A 16,752-nucleotide genomic window follows, 5' to 3' on the forward strand; every position below is an offset into this window, starting at 1 on the left:
GAATCACCTCATCTTCGCTGATCATGTTCACGTCCAAAACGTTGCTATTGCCGCTGTTTTACACGCTATGCTACCGTCAGTGCTACACAGAGCTCGTCAACGCAGCAACATACCCCCTTGGTCCTAACCGCTTCCTCGGCACGTGCCTTGATTCAGCGTGGGTGGCGAAAGTCGAATCCGAACGCGGCATCTCCAGCAAAGACCGCGACTCCAGTGGCCGACTCGTTTACCCTTTTCTCCAACCAGCGCTCAAGTACCCTCGATACACGGTGCGGAGTCTCTGTTTGTTGCTGTAGTTCTGGCATGCTTGATCTAAGCGTATCATACTCAGATTTTGTGCCAAGGTCGACGATCCACGAACGGCGTCGGGCAATGCTTTCAAGGATTCTTGCATGAGCAACGCATAGAACATTTTCTATGGCGCTGACCAAGATGCACAAGGCAGAGACCGTGGCGAGGTAAACGGCACGCTTGCCCTCGACCTGTGTGACTGGGACACACACGCACTCGCTACGCTAGTAGTTGCGATCATCGCGGAAGACTAGTGGTACGTGCAGTTTAAATGTTTGCATCGATGTATTAGAATAAGCAATGTTCGACTGATCCGATTCCTACGTGGATTCCAGAGCGACTACAAGGTTTCGATCAGCAAAGCCGGTTTAGGAGTGGAAATCACCGAGCGGATGTCGTCTGTGGCTGGTGTTTGCACTCCAACGCATTTGAACATCGAAGTATGGACCTCCAGTACAATGTCGGATCTGCAAGTGTTCTCGAACGAAAGCTATGAAGTTGGCGGAGTTGGGTATTTTGGGCTTTCTGGGGTCTACATCACGCACCAATTCGTGCAGGACGGGACTAGTGCAACGCCGCCATTCTACCCCGATTTCTGGACATTCCAGCCTACTTTTGCTTCATCGGGTACGGAGGCGTCAACAAGTACGCATCTGACGCAGCTGCAAGCTGGGCTCCAGTGCTGTTCTACCACTACGAGCCCGACCCTCTTCCACGTAACACACAAGGGGAAGTTCGACAGGGTGTTTCTGCCACGTACAGACCCTGCACGCGTGAAACTGCCAACAGGAGACTACGGTGAGCATGGCTATGGTGAGAAGACGGATAATCCCCTCGACGTCGACAACCCGAGCTTGCAGTTATCGAAGTTTGCCGCTTCAATTGTCAAAGACCTGCCAACTGTCCGATACAGGCATTAACGACCTCTTCGCTGAGTACAACACTGCGATGGCTGACACTGCTGAACCTGAACCATACTTTCGCGCAGCATGCAACTGGGTGAAGGCGAACTACGACATCTGGAGCGACTGGATGGACCGACTTCCTCTGTGTACATTTGAAGACCACATCGTTGATCACGTCACCGGCTGCGAGAACGACAGCACCATCCGCGAAATTCAGTTCGCTTGGAGGTCGCCAAACCCTGGGAATGCAGCGTTGCCCAACAATTGCGACGGAGGCGTGGACGTCCTACCGGAGACCATCGAGACGAGTCGATCGTGCGACTGGATCTTCGAGAACCGGCGGATCTGGTCGGGCTGGGTCGACACGAAGCCCTCGTGCGACTCCACCTTCTACGACTACAACGTGTCCGACTGCGACTCCGACACGCACCGCACGGTGACCTACTTCTGGAAGCTCCCGTACGCCTCGAACGCGCAGTACTCGGCTGAATGTTCAGGCGGAGACACCTTGCCGGACGCCGTAGTGATCGACTGCGAGTACATGCCCACGTCGTCCCCGACTTTCGCGGCGCTGACGGTCCTCGCGCTGATTGTGTTCGTCTTGCTCTTCGTGGCCATCATCGTCGTCTTCAAGCAGCGCAACGCGCCGATCATCCGCCGCTCGCAGTTCGAAATGCTGCTCCTGATGATCTTCGGCGGCTTCTTCACGACGGGCGCAGCCATCGCGTATGCTGGTCGGCCCTCGCGGTTCCTCTGCGGAGTTCGCCCAGTCCTCATCTGCATGGGCTTCACCACCATCTTCGGCTCTTTGGTCATCAAGTCTCTGCGCGTCTACCGCGTGTTCATGCGCTCGGCCATGAAGCGCGTCAAGGTGACGCTGTTCCGCATCCTCAAGATCCTCTCCATCTTCTACGTCGGCGACATCGTCATCTTCGTCGCGTGGTTCGGAGCCGACTTCCCGGAGCCCACCGCCACGACGGAAGAGGCCACCGAGTTCCGGGGCACCGTCGACCGCATCTCGTGCAGCTCGTCCAGCTTCATCTTCACGGCGCTGCTCATCTTCTGGAAGGCCATCTTGCTCGTGCTGGGGCTCTACCTGTCATTCCTCATCCGCAACGTGTCAGTGGACTTCCAGGAGTCTCCGTGGATCTTCGGCTCGGTCGTGGTGGTGCTAGTGGGCTGCCTCGTGATCATGCCCATGACGTACCTCGTCACCATGCGCGCGTCGACGTTCTACGTGTTCCTCGCGCTGGCGCTGATCATCTGCACGATCCTGATCATGGGCCTGATGCTCGTGCCCAAGCTCTTCCGACTCAAGGAGGTCACCAATTCTTCTACTACTGGTACTAACACCGGGAACAGTATGAAGAGCAGGAACAGCATGGTCCCGATGTCGAAGATCAACAATACAAACCTCACGAACCTGACGAATGCCAGCGAGAATGAGACCAACATGACTCAAGATGCATCGCGCAAGGCGTCGCAGAAGTACCAGTACCAAGTGAGGCCTCTCGGTGTCAACTCGACCATTGCTGATGAGGGAAGCAACACGACGAACTATTAGCGATAGCGATATTTACTTTCACTAGTTAGACCCTTGGCTCGATTAGAAAACTATCTATCAATTGGGTAGTTCGAACGTCCCGCAGAGCTCAAGCGAGCCGAGGACACCAGTCATTGCCCCCAAGAAGTGGAGACGGCGACGCAACAGTCGACCAGCAAACGACTCGGGCAATGGCGTTGCTCCTAACCCGACGAGGCATTCCTGGTACATTTTCTCCTTCCGAACAGCACCTGCATCAGTCATGTTGAGTTGTGTCCGGGGAAGGCGTGGGGTCATGTGCGTCGGGAGAGAGTTGAACATGTTGTTCCTCTGCGTCTTTGCCCCAGAGTTGACACCTTCTGGATACGGATCCAGCAGCGCCTTGCCATTCACGTACAACACTTGAGGATCGGCGCTGCTGTCCGGCAGATACTGCAAAATGCTGCCACAAAGCGTGTTCGGGTGCGTCTTCATGTCCCTGTTGGGCCACGAAGACACCACACTGACGCCCCAAGGAGAGAACCCGTACGGCGCATGAGCCATCTCGAATGACAACCAGAACGTTTCCTATCAGTAGCAATGGTGGCACTATTAGATACGCCAAAACGTGAGTAGAACAAGTATGCAGCTTACCTTGTCACCAAACGAGTATTCGAACCGGAAGCGCTCCTTGGTGATGAACCAGAGCATGATGTCCATGACGGTCTGTCCCGCACGTTCCTTGTCCAGTGACACCAGCGACGAATCCATTTCGTGGCACGCTTTGCCATTATATGCAAGGAGTTAAGCGCCTGCTGTGAAGGAGAGTTCCCTCCGGTTACATTGAACTGCTCGTACTTGAAATTGGCGAACAGCTTCTTCAGGTAGTGGACTCCTCCGTCTTTGCCGTTGACGTACACCCCGCAGTTGGAGTGGAGTGCATACGGTCGTAGAAGAAAGTCGTGCCTGTCTCCTTGTACGGCTCCAAATCGCGCAGAGCGGGGTCCTTAACGAAAATGTCGTCGACATCCATGAGCATCACGTGGCGGACGTCGGTATGGTATATGGCCAGTGGTTTGATCCACCAGTTCCGGAACCGGTTGGCCATCCTCTGGGTGATCTTGCCGCGCTGCGTCAGGTCCGAGCACACATCGACCAGCTCCAAACGATCGTCAATACGAAAGAGTAGGTCTTTTGATTCTTGGGTTAGTTCTGTGGGGCCACAGTGATACACTTGGATGAACTCCCGGTAAGTTAGAGGTTTTGAGATCGGATATCACGGGTTTGGTGTTGTAGAACGTCCATATGGGGCTAGGTAAACTAAAACCCATAAGTTATGGGTTTTATGGGCCATAACCCATCCACCCCATGAGGTGCTCCAACCCACCCACCTCGCTTGGAAAACCCGGGTAACTGGCAGCCGACACTAAATTAGTAGCCGGATAAAAATGACGGATAAAAAACATTCAGTAAATTCTCGGCCTCTGATTGGCTGTTCCTTCACTCTTCAATTCACCTGACCGGAAGCATGGCGCCGTCATCGTCGGCGCTCGTCCCGGCCTCCGCCCCCTCCTCCGCGCCGGCGCCGCCGCCCGAGGAGGACGCGGAGCTACCCGTGGACCTGTCGCAGCTGCCGCCGATTCCCGCGGCCAAGTCGCTGCTGCTCATCAACAACTTCGTGGCCAACACGACGCGCTTCCTGAACCACTTTGCGCACGAGTGCGAGGAGCGGATCGCGCGCGTGTCGGACAACGTGACGCGGGTCGAGATCCTATTGGCCATCCTGGAGGCCAAGCTCAACAGCATTCCAGATCTGAACGTCTCAGATGCGGAGGTCGCGGCAGCAGCGGCGGACGGCGACGCGGCGAGTCTAAATTTAGCCGCGAACCAGATGGATCTGGGCATCTCAGACCAAGACCTGCCGTCGATGGAGGCCGCGGCAGCCAATGAGACGCCGATGCCGCCACCCCCACCCCCTCCAGAGGAAGAGGGGGCTTCTATTGAGGGCTTCCTGCCTCCGCCCCCTCCACCGCCGTCCATGGACGGAATGGAGAGCGCCCTAATAGTGCCCCGCCCTCCACCGTCGTCCCCCGGTGCGTCGCTACCCCCACCCCCACCTTCGTCCATGGGCGACTTTGACGACGACGAAGTTGAAGAGCAGCAGAGTGATGGTCCCTCCGTGTTGAAGCTGAAGGACGACCCCGTGTACGCCAAGTACTTTACGATGCGCCGCCTGGGGATCCCCGATCAGGTGATCGAGCACAAGCTCATGATGGACGGCATGGACCCCAACATCCTCAACATGGACCCGGAGGGACCCTCCCCCAGCGGCGGACTGGCGCCCTCGATGGACGCGGAGCCCACGGGACCCATTTTGCCGATCATGCCGCCACCTCCGCCACGATCCGAGGGTGAGAGCGACTCGGAGAACGACGAGAGGATGGAGCTGCCACCGCCTCCGCCATCGCTCTCGGAGCCGCGAACGACTGAACGTCGGCCGTCAGGCAACATCGGCATGCCATTCCCGCCGCCCCCGCCGCCGATCTCCCCCACGGTTCGTGCGCAATCTTTTTCATTTTGTTCTGGTGGTGGTGATGAGCGTGGGGTTTAACTGACGCAATTGATGTTGTTGTTGTTGTGTTGGGTGCAGTCTTCTGTTGGTGGACCGGCGTCGTTGTTTGGTGATGGACCTCCGGCTCCACCTCCTCCGCCGTCTTCGACTGGGCGACCTGCGCCGCCAGTTAGCGAGTTCGAGAGTTCCAGTGATGATGATATTGAAGAGTTTGAAGCTGATGCACCTGCGCCTCCGGCTGCTGACTCTGGAGTGATGAAGCTGAAGGACGACCCGGCCTTTGAAAAGTGAGAGACTTCGTTTTGGCTATATTGCGGTGGCATGTTTGACGAAGATACTCATTATGTTTATTTTGTGCTAGATACTTTAAAATGCGGAAACTGGGTATGCCGGATGGCGTGATTCAACACAAGTTGATGATGGACGGCGTGACGCTCGATATTCTCAAGTACGTTTCTCGGCCGAACGCCGTTAGCGGCAATTTCTGCCTATTTGCCGGAACAATGCTGATGGCATTTTTACTTGTTGTAGCATGGACCCGGAAGGTCCGTCTCCCAATGCGACTGGTGCAGCTCCGTCTGCTCCAGTGACGCCACCAGCGGATCCTGCTCAACCACCGCTTCCTCCGGGATTACCGCCGCCACCAATTCGGCCAGCCGGAGGGCTTCCGTTACCTCCAGTGAAGAGATACGATGATTCCGACTCCGATTTTGATTCTGACTGATGAAGGGTTTGAAGCTGAAACTTATGGCGCTCGAGTGTACATGTAATGTCATATAACCCAGCTCAAGGTTGTTTTCTGCTTTTTTGTTATGGTGCGATTGGTGTAGGGAGTGAAAGTTCGTGTGCAAATGTCTTTGCTGGTGCTGTGGTGGAATTGCCCACGGCGTATTCACTGGACGATTCGTGTCAGTTACAACGGATGTCTTTACGAAATTGGCCCAGCCAGGTTATCTCAATATAGCATCGTGCAGACTAACTTTGTACTCGTTCTGGTTCCAGCGATAAGAGCTCCACGGAGGTAGACGGATTGCTCTAGTACCAGACACTTCTTGTACAGGCATCACAGAACGCCGTGAAGGATAATGCCCAGTGGTGAACACAAGTCTTCTTCAAGTTAATCCCTCTTGGTGTTTAAGCACGAGCCACGACAGCACCAGGAACGGCGCAGCCATCGACACGAAGACTCTAGCCACGGGTTGATTGGCAAGCGATAATGGAAGGAAGTAGCGAAGAGCCTACTACGGCAGTTGGTCAAACTCCTGCTGTAGCCATAGTGGCGGAGACAGCATCATCACCAACTGCGCCGGCAGCGGTAGCTCCGACCTCGACGACACAGGAGGGATTATCGACAGAAGAAGCCGGTACACGAGCAACAGAAGCTGCATCGAAACCCGGGACAAACTTGTCCACAACACCAATCCAGCCCCACCCGTTGCTGAGAGGTCCGTCGGCGGCCCGTATCCAGGAAGTTGAAGCAGCAGGTGAGGCTGTGCTTCGGCACGTGGAGCAACTTGACACGCTTATTAACGCAAGCGCTACCCTGAAATCCGTGAAGACATCGACACGACGCCCATCGCGCAGCCAGAAGCAGATTTTAGGCTACCTGGAGAAACAAGCACGCACAGCACTGACATCGGACGTGGATGTTGACGGTGCAAGTGTTGCAGATGATGCTTCTTCAGTTGCTTCTTCCGGTCCTCACGGCAACTCCAGAAAAGTATTCCCTCACGTGGACAACAAACTGGAAACCATCGGCAGTGGTGACCTCACTGACGTGATGGACTCAAAGGTTGCCGATGCTTCTATACGCGGGAAATCGATGCGGAAGTCGTTGGTAGAGCGCTTGAGTTCCCTGGTGCAAGACGAACCGGATGGGCGGCGCTCAGTTGCGCCCTCAAGCGTTCATCAGCGAAGGAACAGCCGTGCGGAAAGTAGACGTCGTAGCAGTGCTGCAACAGGCCGTACCAGCAACTTTGAAAGCCGGCGGCGCAGTACTGTTACGGCATCGATCATGGAGGACGTGTCGAAGTTTAAGCAGACGGTGTCTCGGATGTTTGAGAAGGCCTCGCAGATCAAGCTAGATGAAGAGCGGTCGGCGCGGGTAGCGGAACTCGTCGACAGCGAGGTGATGGTGTTGAATGCTACCCAGCTTGCACAGAGCCAGAAACGCAAAGCCAACCAGCTCACGATCTCGATTCACTCAACGTTTCGCCACTGGTGGGATTTCGTCATTACCGTGTCCATCGCGTACGTGATTATTCTAACGCCTATTAAGGTGGGGTTTGAAGTGCAATCTACGGGGATCAGCTACGCTCTCGACGCAGTGGTGGACATCATTTACCTTATCGAAATGGTGCTAAACTTCTTCACGAGTTACGAGGACGACGCGACTGGCGAGGAAATCAAAGACCTTGACAAGATTCGACGAAACTACATCCAGAGCTGGTTTCTCGTGGACGCCGTTAGCAGCTTCCCCTCATCGCTCATAGGCACGACGAACGGACTGCTTACACTCTCGAAGATTTTGAAGGTGGCTCGTGTGGCGAAAGTATCCGACTCGGGGCTTGTTCGTACCGTGTCTGGTCACATCGATCGCTCGATGAATCCGTCCATGCTGCGGATGCTGAAACTCACGGTGATCTTCCTCGTTTCGCAGCATCTCATCGCGTGCACGTACTACTACATCAGCTTGAACCAAAGCGTTGAGACCACCTGGGCTCCAAACCATGAAATACGTCACAGCAACTCCCTCGGCCAGCAGTATGTGGACGCCTTTTACTTCGCGATCATGGTGACGACTGCGAACGACGTCAACCCGACCACTCCGATCGAGAAGCTGTTCACCTCTGTGATGCTCTTCGTGGGGATCGTCATTAACGCCAGCATTATTGGTAGCGCCGCAAACCTGTTAGCGAATCTGGACAAGGAGGAGATCGCCCGTAAGAACCAGATGGACTCGATCAACGACTACCTGCGATTCAAGAAGGTGCCGCTCGTGCTGCAGAACAAAATCCGGCGGTACTACGACTACGCGTTGACTACCCGCCTTCAAGACCCCACCGAGAATTTGTTTGCTGACCTGCCCGACCGCCTTAAATTGCTACTCAAGCTGAATTTACACTCCGAGTTCGTGCGCAAGGTCCCTCTGTTCCGGGCGTTATCCCACTCGGGTGTCGTGGCCATCGTCCAGTGTCTCGTTCCGGTCGTGGCCATGCCTGGTGAAGTCATCATTGTGTGCGGAGAGGTTGCAAGCGAGTTCTACTTCATCAAGACGGGCCAAGTTTCGTTGTGTGTACCAGGACTGGTGGACAACATTCCTCTTGGTAATCTCGGTGAGGGATCGTTTTTCGGCGAGACTTCGCTGCTGACCGGCCAACCGACGACGGCCGAAGTCAAGGCCGAGCGTATGTGCGAGCTCATGTATCTGAGCAAAGACAATTTTGAGGCCATTGTGGACAGGTTCCCCACCTTCTTCTTAGCCGTTCGACGCATCAGTGAATCGCGCATGCAGACAGCCCAAAACATCCAGAAGATGTCCAAGATGAACCGCCGACCGACGCAGATGTTCAAGACCAAGAAGTTGAGCTTCCGGACGGTGGCTCAGGCTGCAGTGCTTAAGGCACGCCTCGGCGATCGACTGGAGACATTAACGAGCAGGAGTGGCACATCTGGGAGAGCTGGCACGTCTGGGAGGTCCGAAGGCCGCATGGGCTCCATCATGGGAAACGGGCGGTCTGGGAGGTCCGAAGGCCGCATGGGCTCCATCGTGGGGAACGGAAGGAACTTCCTTTCGGGCGGAAGGCGGAAGCAGATCCCGTCGTTCAATGTCAACTTCATCGAGCGGCTCTCGCTGGCCCAGGCGCGGCATCTGACCCGATTGCGCGCTATGAAGGACATGCAAACCACCACAGACGAAGACGTGTTTTGGGACTAGCCTAAGCGATAAGATCGCTAATGAACGTTCACTCGAATCGATTGTTAGTGGTCTTATCGAAAGGCAAGGGGGCCCGATGGGGATTACCAATGGATACACTCTTCCATGGCGTAGCATCATGGAGAATGTTTGACTATTCGAGCAAACGACTCCTGTGAGTTTTGTACCAAGTTGCCTGCAAACTGGCCCCATGCTCATAAAAACATCAAGTCAGCGTTACTGCAGATTGCCATGGGGCAAACGGAAGAATCGGTAGAAAGACTTGGTTCGCTCCACTTTCCTGACTCCGACTATACCCGTTCGCGCTGCCTGACGAACTAGCAATATGCTGCCCACTTTCGCTTTCACCGGCGTCGCGAACAGTGAAACACCTAGCGATGGCGGTGCCACTGGCAGGAAGGAACCGCGTCTGGCAGTGGTGGATTTTGATCACTGCCTTGAGTTGTGTTATCGTGGAGGCGGCGTTCTTGCACGAGACGCGTGACCACTCGAGTAGTTTTGATCGGCGTCTACAAGCTGCCAGTTTTGACCAGGATCCCGACGCGTTTTTCTATCGCGATGGATTCGACAGGCCGATCGGGTTGCACTCACGCGTACTAGCGAATTCTAATGGGAAAAGCCCAAGTGCTGCGACTTCAAGCCCTGAAGCAGCTGACACCAAGCACCAACAGCCGATCACGACTTCGATTGCAGACCCAGTGAGAAGCTCTGGAGAGCAAACGACCACTACTGAGACTGCTGCACCTGCAAGTGACTTGACCAAAGCCCCGCAAAACAGGAAAAAAAATACTCCAGAGATGGAGAACGAACCTATTTCTTCGCAATCGCCTTTAGCTACAAGTACACCACCGTCAAGTGGAGGAAAGTCAGCAGCACCGGAAGCATCTTCATCATCGACTACTGAATCTGTTGTAGCGGAAAGCGCTGATTCCACCTCGGATAAAGGATTGATCGCTGACGTCGGGAACGACGAGTTACTCACTTTCTCAAAGGAGAGGAAGGAGAAGCTTGGCGACTCAACCGTAACGAAAACTACGTCTCAACCCGAACAGCCAAACAAGGAGATGCCTTCAAGTGAAGGAAGTGAATTCATTTTGCGTCCCGCTGGATTGAACGCAATTGGGGGTGGCGCCCAAGCCTCAATCGCTGGAGTAGTATCTACCCAACTCAGTAAAAAGCGAAACTCAACAACGAACGACCAAGAAATCAAAACCAACCCACAAGCCGCAGCCAATGCGGACAAGTCGAACGGCAAGGGCAACTCGGCCGGGGCCGCGACGTCATCTACGGGCTCAACGACCGACGAGGCGAAGCCAACGAGTCACGGCAAGTCGGAGTCCGCCGGCAATGCGGACAAGTCGAACGGCAAGGGCAACTCGGCCGGGGCCGCGACGTCATCTACGGGTTCGACGACCGACGAGGCGAAGCCAACGAGTCGCGGCAAGTCGGAGTCCGCCGGCAATGCGGACAAGTCGAACGGCAAGGGCAACTCGGCCGGGGCCGCGACGTCATCTACGGGCTCGACGACCGACGAGGCGAAGCCAACGAGTCGCGGCAAGTCGGAGTCCGCCGGCAATGCGGACAAGTCGAACGGCAAGGGCAACTCGGCCGGGGCCGCGACGTCATCTACGGGCTCGACGACCGACGAGGCGAAGCCAACGAGTCGCGGCAAGTCGGAGTCCGCCGGCAATGCGGACAAGTCGAACGGCAAGGGCAACTCGGCCGGGGCCGCGACGTCATCTACGGGCTCGACGACCGACGAGGCGAAGCCAACGAGTCGCGGCAAGTCGGAGTCCGCCGGCAATGCGGACAAGTCGAACGGCAAGGGCAACTCGGCCGGGGCCGCGACGTCATCTACGGGCTCGACGACCGACGAGGCGAAGCCAACGAGTCGCGGCAAGTCGGAGTCCGCCGGCAATGCGGACAAGTCGAACGGCAAGGGCAACTCGGCCGGGGCCGCGACGTCATCTACGGGCTCGACGACCGACGAGGCGAAGCCAACGAGTCGCGGCAAGTCGGAGTCCGCCGGCAATGCGGACAAGTCGAACGGCAAGGGCAACTCGGCCGGGGCCGCGACGTCATCTACGGGCTCGACGACCGACGAGGCGAAGCCAACGAGTCGCGGCAAGTCGGAGTCCGCCGGCAATGCGGACAAGTCGAACGGCAAGGGCAACTCGGCCGGGGCCGCGACGTCATCTACGGGCTCGACGACCGACGAGGCGAAGCCAACGAGTCGTGGCAAGTCGGAGTCCGCCGGCAATGCGGACAAGTCGAACGGCAAGGGCAACTCGGCCGGGGCCGCGACGTCATCTACGGGCTCGACGACCGACGAGGCGAAGCCAACGAGTCGCGGCAAGTCGGAGTCCGCCGGCAATGCGGACAAGTCGAACGGCAAGGGCAACTCGGCCGGGGCCGCGACGTCATCTACGGGCTCGACGACCGACGAGGCGAAGCCAACGAGTCGTGGCAAGTCGGAGTCCGCCGGCAATGCGGACAAGTCGAACGGCAAGGGCAACTCGGCCGGGGCCGCGACGTCATCTACGGGCTCGACGACCGACGAGGCGAAGCCAACGAGTCGCGGCAAGTCGGAGTCCGCCGGCAATGCGGACAAGTCGAACGGCAAGGGCAACTCGGCCGGGGCCGCGACGTCATCTACGGGTTCGACGACCGACGAGGCGAAGCCAACGAGTCGCGGCAAGTCGGAGTCCGCCGGCAATGCGGACAAGTCGAACGGCAAGGGCAACTCGGCCGGGGCCGCGACGTCATCTACGGGCTCGACGACCGACGAGGCGAAGCCAACGAGTCGCGGCAAGTCGGAGTCCGCCGGCAATGCGGACAAGTCGAACGGCAAGGGCAACTCGGCCGGGGCCGCGACGTCATCTACGGGCTCGACGACCGACGAGGCGAAGCCAACGAGTCGCGGCAAGTCGGAGTCCGCCGGCAATGCGGACAAGTCGAACGGCAAGGGCAACTCGGCCGGGGCCGCGACGTCATCTACGGGCTCGACGACCGACGAGGCGAAGCCAACGAGTCGTGGCAAGTCGGAGTCCGCCGGCAATGCGGACAAGTCGAACGGCAAGGGCAACTCGGCCGGGGCCGCGACGTCATCTACGGGCTCGACGACCGACGAGGCGAAGCCAACGAGTCGCGGCAAGTCGGAGTCCGCCGGCAATGCGGACAAGTCGAACGGCAAGGGCAACTCGGCCGGGGCCGCGACGTCATCTACGGGCTCGACGACCGACGAGGCGAAGCCAACGAGTCGCGGCAAGTCGGAGTCCGCCGGCAATGCGGACAAGTCGAACGGCAAGGGCAACTCGGCCGGGGCCGCGACGTCATCTACGGGCTCGACGACCGACGAGGCGAAGCCAACGAGTCGTGGCAAGTCGGAGTCCGCCGGCAATGCGGACAAGTCGAACGGCAAGGGCAACTCGGCCGGGGCCGCGACGTCATCTACGGGCTCGACGACCGACGAGGCGAAGCCAACGAGTCGCGGCAAGTCGGAGTCCGCCGGCAATGCGGACAAGTCGAACGGCAAGGGCAACTCGGCCGGGGCCGCGACGTCATCTACGGGTTCGACGACCGACGAGGCGAAGCCAACGAGTCGCGGCAAGTCGGAGTCCGCCGGCAATGCGGACAAGTCGAACGGCAAGGGCAACTCGGCCGGGGCCGCGACGTCATCTACGGGCTCGACGACCGACGAGGCGAAGCCAACGAGTCGCGGCAAGTCGGAGTCCGCCGGCAATGCGGACAAGTCGAACGGCAAGGGCAACTCGGCCGGGGCCGCGACGTCATCTACGGGTTCGACGACCGACGAGGCGAAGCCAACGAGTCGCGGCAAGTCGGAGTCCGCCGGCAATGCGGACAAGTCGAACGGCAAGGGCAACTCGGCCGGGGCCGCGACGTCATCTACGGGTTCGACGACCGACGAGGCGAAGCCAACGAGTCGCGGCAAGTCGGAGTCCGCCGGCAATGCGGACAAGTCGAACGGCAAGGGCAACTCGGCCGGGGCCGCGACGTCATCTACGGGTTCGACGACCGACGAGGCGAAGCCAACGAGTCGCGGCAAGTCGGAGTCCGCCGGCAATGCGGACAAGTCGAACGGCAAGGGCAACTCGGCCGGGGCCGCGACGTCATCTACGGGTTCGACGACCGACGAGGCGAAGCCAACGAGTCGCGGCAAGTCGGAGTCCGCCGGCAATGCGGACAAGTCGAACGGCAAGGGCAACTCGGCCGGGGCCGCGACGTCATCTACGGGCTCGACGACCGACGAGGCGAAGCCAACGAGTCGTGGCAAGTCGGAGTCCGCCGGCAATGCGGACAAGTCGAACGGCAAGGGCAACTCGGCCGGGGCCGCGACGTCATCTACGGGCTCGACGACCGACGAGGCGAAGCCAACGAGTCGCGGCAAGTCGGAGTCCGCCGGCAATGCGGACAAGTCGAACGGCAAGGGCAACTCGGCCGGGGCCGCGACGTCATCTACGGGTTCGACGACCGACGAGGCGAAGCCAACGAGTCGCGGCAAGTCGGAGTCCGCCGGCAATGCGGACAAGTCGAACGGCAAGGGCAACTCGGCCGGGGCCGCGACGTCATCTACGGGCTCGACGACCGACGAGGCGAAGCCAACGAGTCGTGGCAAGTCGGAGTCCGCCGGCAATGCGGACAAGTCGAACGGCAAGGGCAACTCGGCCGGGGCCGCGACGTCATCTACGGGTTCGACGACCGACGAGGCGAAGCCAACGAGTCGCGGCAAGTCGGAGTCCGCCGGCAATGCGGACAAGTCGAACGGCAAGGGCAACTCGGCCGGGGCCGCGACGTCATCTACGGGTTCGACGACCGACGAGGCGAAGCCAACGAGTCGCGGCAAGTCGGAGTCCGCCGGCAATGCGGACAAGTCGAACGGCAAGGGCAACTCGGCCGGGGCCGCGACGTCATCTACGGGCTCGACGACCGACGAGGCGAAGCCAACGAGTCGTGGCAAGTCGGAGTCCGCCGGCAATGCGGACAAGTCGAACGGCAAGGGCAACTTGGCCGGGGCCGCGACGTCATCTACGGGTTCGACGACCGACGAGGCGAAGCCAACGAGTCGCGGCAAGTCGGAGTCCGCCGGCAATGCGGACAAGTCGAACGGCAAGGGCAACTCGGCCGGGGCCGCGACGTCATCTACGGGCTCGACGACCGACGAGGCGAAGCCAACGAGTCACGGCAAGTCGGAGTCCGCCGGCAATGCGGACAAGTCGAACGGCAAGGGCATCTTGTTGGGATCGATGGCAGGTAAGACTGATTTGGCAGGAATCGATGGTCGATCTGTGGGTCCTCAGACTCCGAGGGAATCGGATAAGGGAAAAGAGGGTGTTTCTTTATTTGGGACCCTTCGTGGCGGTAATGAGCGCTCTCGTGGTGGTGACGGCGGAAAGATCAACGCAATGTCAGAGTATACCGAGAAGGGATCAAGTACTGCTTCTGGGGATGGAAATCATGCATCTAAACAGCGGACCTCCAAAATGAACCCACTCTCGTCCTCGACAAAGCTGGAGACGATGTCCATTGATACGATGGATGCAGTAACACAGGACGCCAAGCAATACGTCCGGGGTGACCCAACAACGGGTAGAATTGATTACCAAGACGGAAGCAACATATTTAATGAGGGAGGTGATGGAAATTCTCCATTTGTGATCGGAGGGCGCAAGCGTGGGTGGCAGGCTGAGGCCCAGTCTGAGTTATATGCGGATAGCTCAAACTTTCAAGACGGAGTGCGCTTTTCCGTGTGTTCAGCGGCGGTAATCTCAGTGCTCTTGCTCCTGGTCTTCCACTTTGAAGTGCTCAATGAAGGCTTCGCTCGGTATGTACCTCCCGGGTCTCTGTGGGCTCCTAATTCTTGGGAATTCATCGTGTACACGCAGTACGTCCAACAAATAGCGGCCATTTCGGCGTTGACGCTCCTGAAGACGCCGTATTTCCTCTGGAACTTCACAGACCTTTTTGCGTGGGCGAATTTTCTCGTTTATCGCGCTACGGACGAGTATTCTACGGCTGGACGGCGTTTGATGACTGTTATCCTCGGGGGCCTTGTGGGTTATGGTGATCGGATCGGGACAGACGAGATGAATCTGCTAACTAGCACGTGCGCGGGTTTCGCAATTGTCATTGGCTTCTTCCTTGGAGTTGTCTTGGGGTCGAGCATATGGAGCAAGTGGCGTGAGCGTCACAACCAGAACGGAAGAAGGGGCGTAGTGTGGCGCTGCTTGGGGTTGGTCCTTCTCGTTTGGTTCTTCTCCCTTCTCCCTCTGAGTATGGTCGTGTCATTTGAGGTGTCCATGGAATTCAAGGCACATAGCCTGGAGCTCTGGCCATTGCTGATCTCATTCGGTGTCGTCGTCGTCGTGATTTTTGGAGGCATTCTTGTGGTATCCCGGGCAATTCTGCACCGTGACCAAAGACGCTTAAGCAAGCTCCGTCCACGCGCAGTCTGGGGGGCGTTCTACTCGGAATTCACCTACAGAGGCCGACTCTTCTTTCTGCTGATGGTCGCTCTACAAATATGCACGGGGCTTTGCCTTGGCGCTGCGGATGACAGTGAGATGATACTTATCGTGCTCATCGGGCTTTATGTGCTGTTCTTGGTGGCGCTGTTCATCGTGAAACCATTCTCCAGTAACTCTTCACGTGCCAAGTGCGTCATGTACGGTGTGACGGTGCTCAAGATAGTAAACTTGGCGATAGCGTTCGCGTTCCTCCCTTCGTCGACGTTGTCAGTCGCTGGTCTGTCTCGCGCGGCGAATACCTTCATTGCCCTTAACTCGCTGGTGATTCTCGGTTGGTGCCTTCGACACCTGGTGATGTTCTGTGTGCTCGCAGTTGCATCGGCGAAGCATGAAGTGGACCGGGTCGCGCGAGAGACCGAGATGGGAATGGGTGCGTCCCCTTTGCTTTCTATGAGCGAGCTGGTGATGACGAAACCAAGGGAAGTCGAGTTCTGAGTGAGCGGTACATGTAGTCTTGAAGGACAAAAAATAATGGTTCAATGTGAAGTATAGATATTAGTAATAGCTTTTGCACTGTTAAGGCAAATGGTCCTTTTCGTTGCTGTTGCTGGAAGATCTCCCAAGTCATGTAGCCATGCGCTGCATTGCTGCGGCATCCCCATCAGGCGCTGGGTGCTGATGATCAGCACCCAGCGGAAATCCTACAAACCATTCGCCATCTTGGGCGTCCTAGGTTCGTGGCGATGTAGGGTGCTTTGCGTGTCTGGGTAATTGACGCCACTCGGTGCTTGCAGGCTCGTTCGTGGACTACTCGATCCCGTACACGACGGACTGCCGGGCCATGCAGTTGGCACTCCAACATCATGAGCTGCATACTCGTACGTAGAGTCGATTCGTCACACACGTTCGTGCCACGTGACAGTTCAACTGGAGCTGGTGCTGGTGCTTCGACATCTCGTAGTTCGTCCGGCCCGTGTAGTACAGTACTTCGAAGTACTATTGCCAGACGAACAACGAAGCACCCGCCAGGACTTAAATGG

At 57.7% G+C, this 16,752-nt stretch overlaps 4 protein-coding genes across 4 annotated transcripts; 3 read left to right on the forward strand and 1 right to left on the reverse strand.

Annotated features, from left to right (window-relative positions):
- Positions 1-1,239: 1,239 nt before the first annotated feature.
- Positions 1,240-2,760, forward strand: PHYSODRAFT_326404 (G-protein coupled receptor; the record flags this gene model as incomplete). The annotated part of the gene is made up of 1 exon (XM_009522375.1): positions 1,240-2,760. One exon carries the CDS (start codon positions 1,240-1,242, stop codon positions 2,758-2,760), a length of 1,521 nt encoding a protein of 506 aa, XP_009520670.1.
- A 57-nt stretch (positions 2,761-2,817) lies between these two features.
- On the reverse strand, positions 2,818-3,826 carry PHYSODRAFT_326405 (hypothetical protein; the record flags this gene model as incomplete). The annotated part of the gene is made up of 4 exons (XM_009522376.1): positions 2,818-3,306; positions 3,373-3,459; positions 3,561-3,619; positions 3,664-3,826. The coding sequence occupies 4 exons, from the start codon at positions 3,824-3,826 to the stop codon at positions 2,818-2,820; spliced, it is 798 nt and encodes a 265-aa protein (XP_009520671.1).
- Positions 3,827-6,506: 2,680 nt separating this feature from the next.
- Positions 6,507-9,227, forward strand: PHYSODRAFT_479009 (hypothetical protein; the record flags this gene model as incomplete). Its single annotated transcript, XM_009522377.1, has 2 exons — positions 6,507-8,977; positions 9,035-9,227. The coding sequence occupies 2 exons, from the start codon at positions 6,507-6,509 to the stop codon at positions 9,225-9,227; spliced, it is 2,664 nt and encodes an 887-aa protein (XP_009520672.1).
- A 5,612-nt stretch (positions 9,228-14,839) lies between these two features.
- On the forward strand, positions 14,840-15,874 carry PHYSODRAFT_441522 (hypothetical protein; the record flags this gene model as incomplete). Its single annotated transcript, XM_009522378.1, has 2 exons — positions 14,840-15,598; positions 15,680-15,874. Coding segments are annotated over 2 exons (954 nt in total), but the record flags the coding sequence as incomplete, so codon positions are not given.
- Positions 15,875-16,752: the final 878 nt, after the last annotated feature.

This window comes from Phytophthora sojae (genome assembly GCF_000149755.1).
Source record: "Phytophthora sojae unplaced genomic scaffold PHYSOscaffold_2, whole genome shotgun sequence".
Taxonomy (NCBI): Eukaryota; Oomycota; class Peronosporomycetes; order Peronosporales; family Peronosporaceae; genus Phytophthora; species Phytophthora sojae.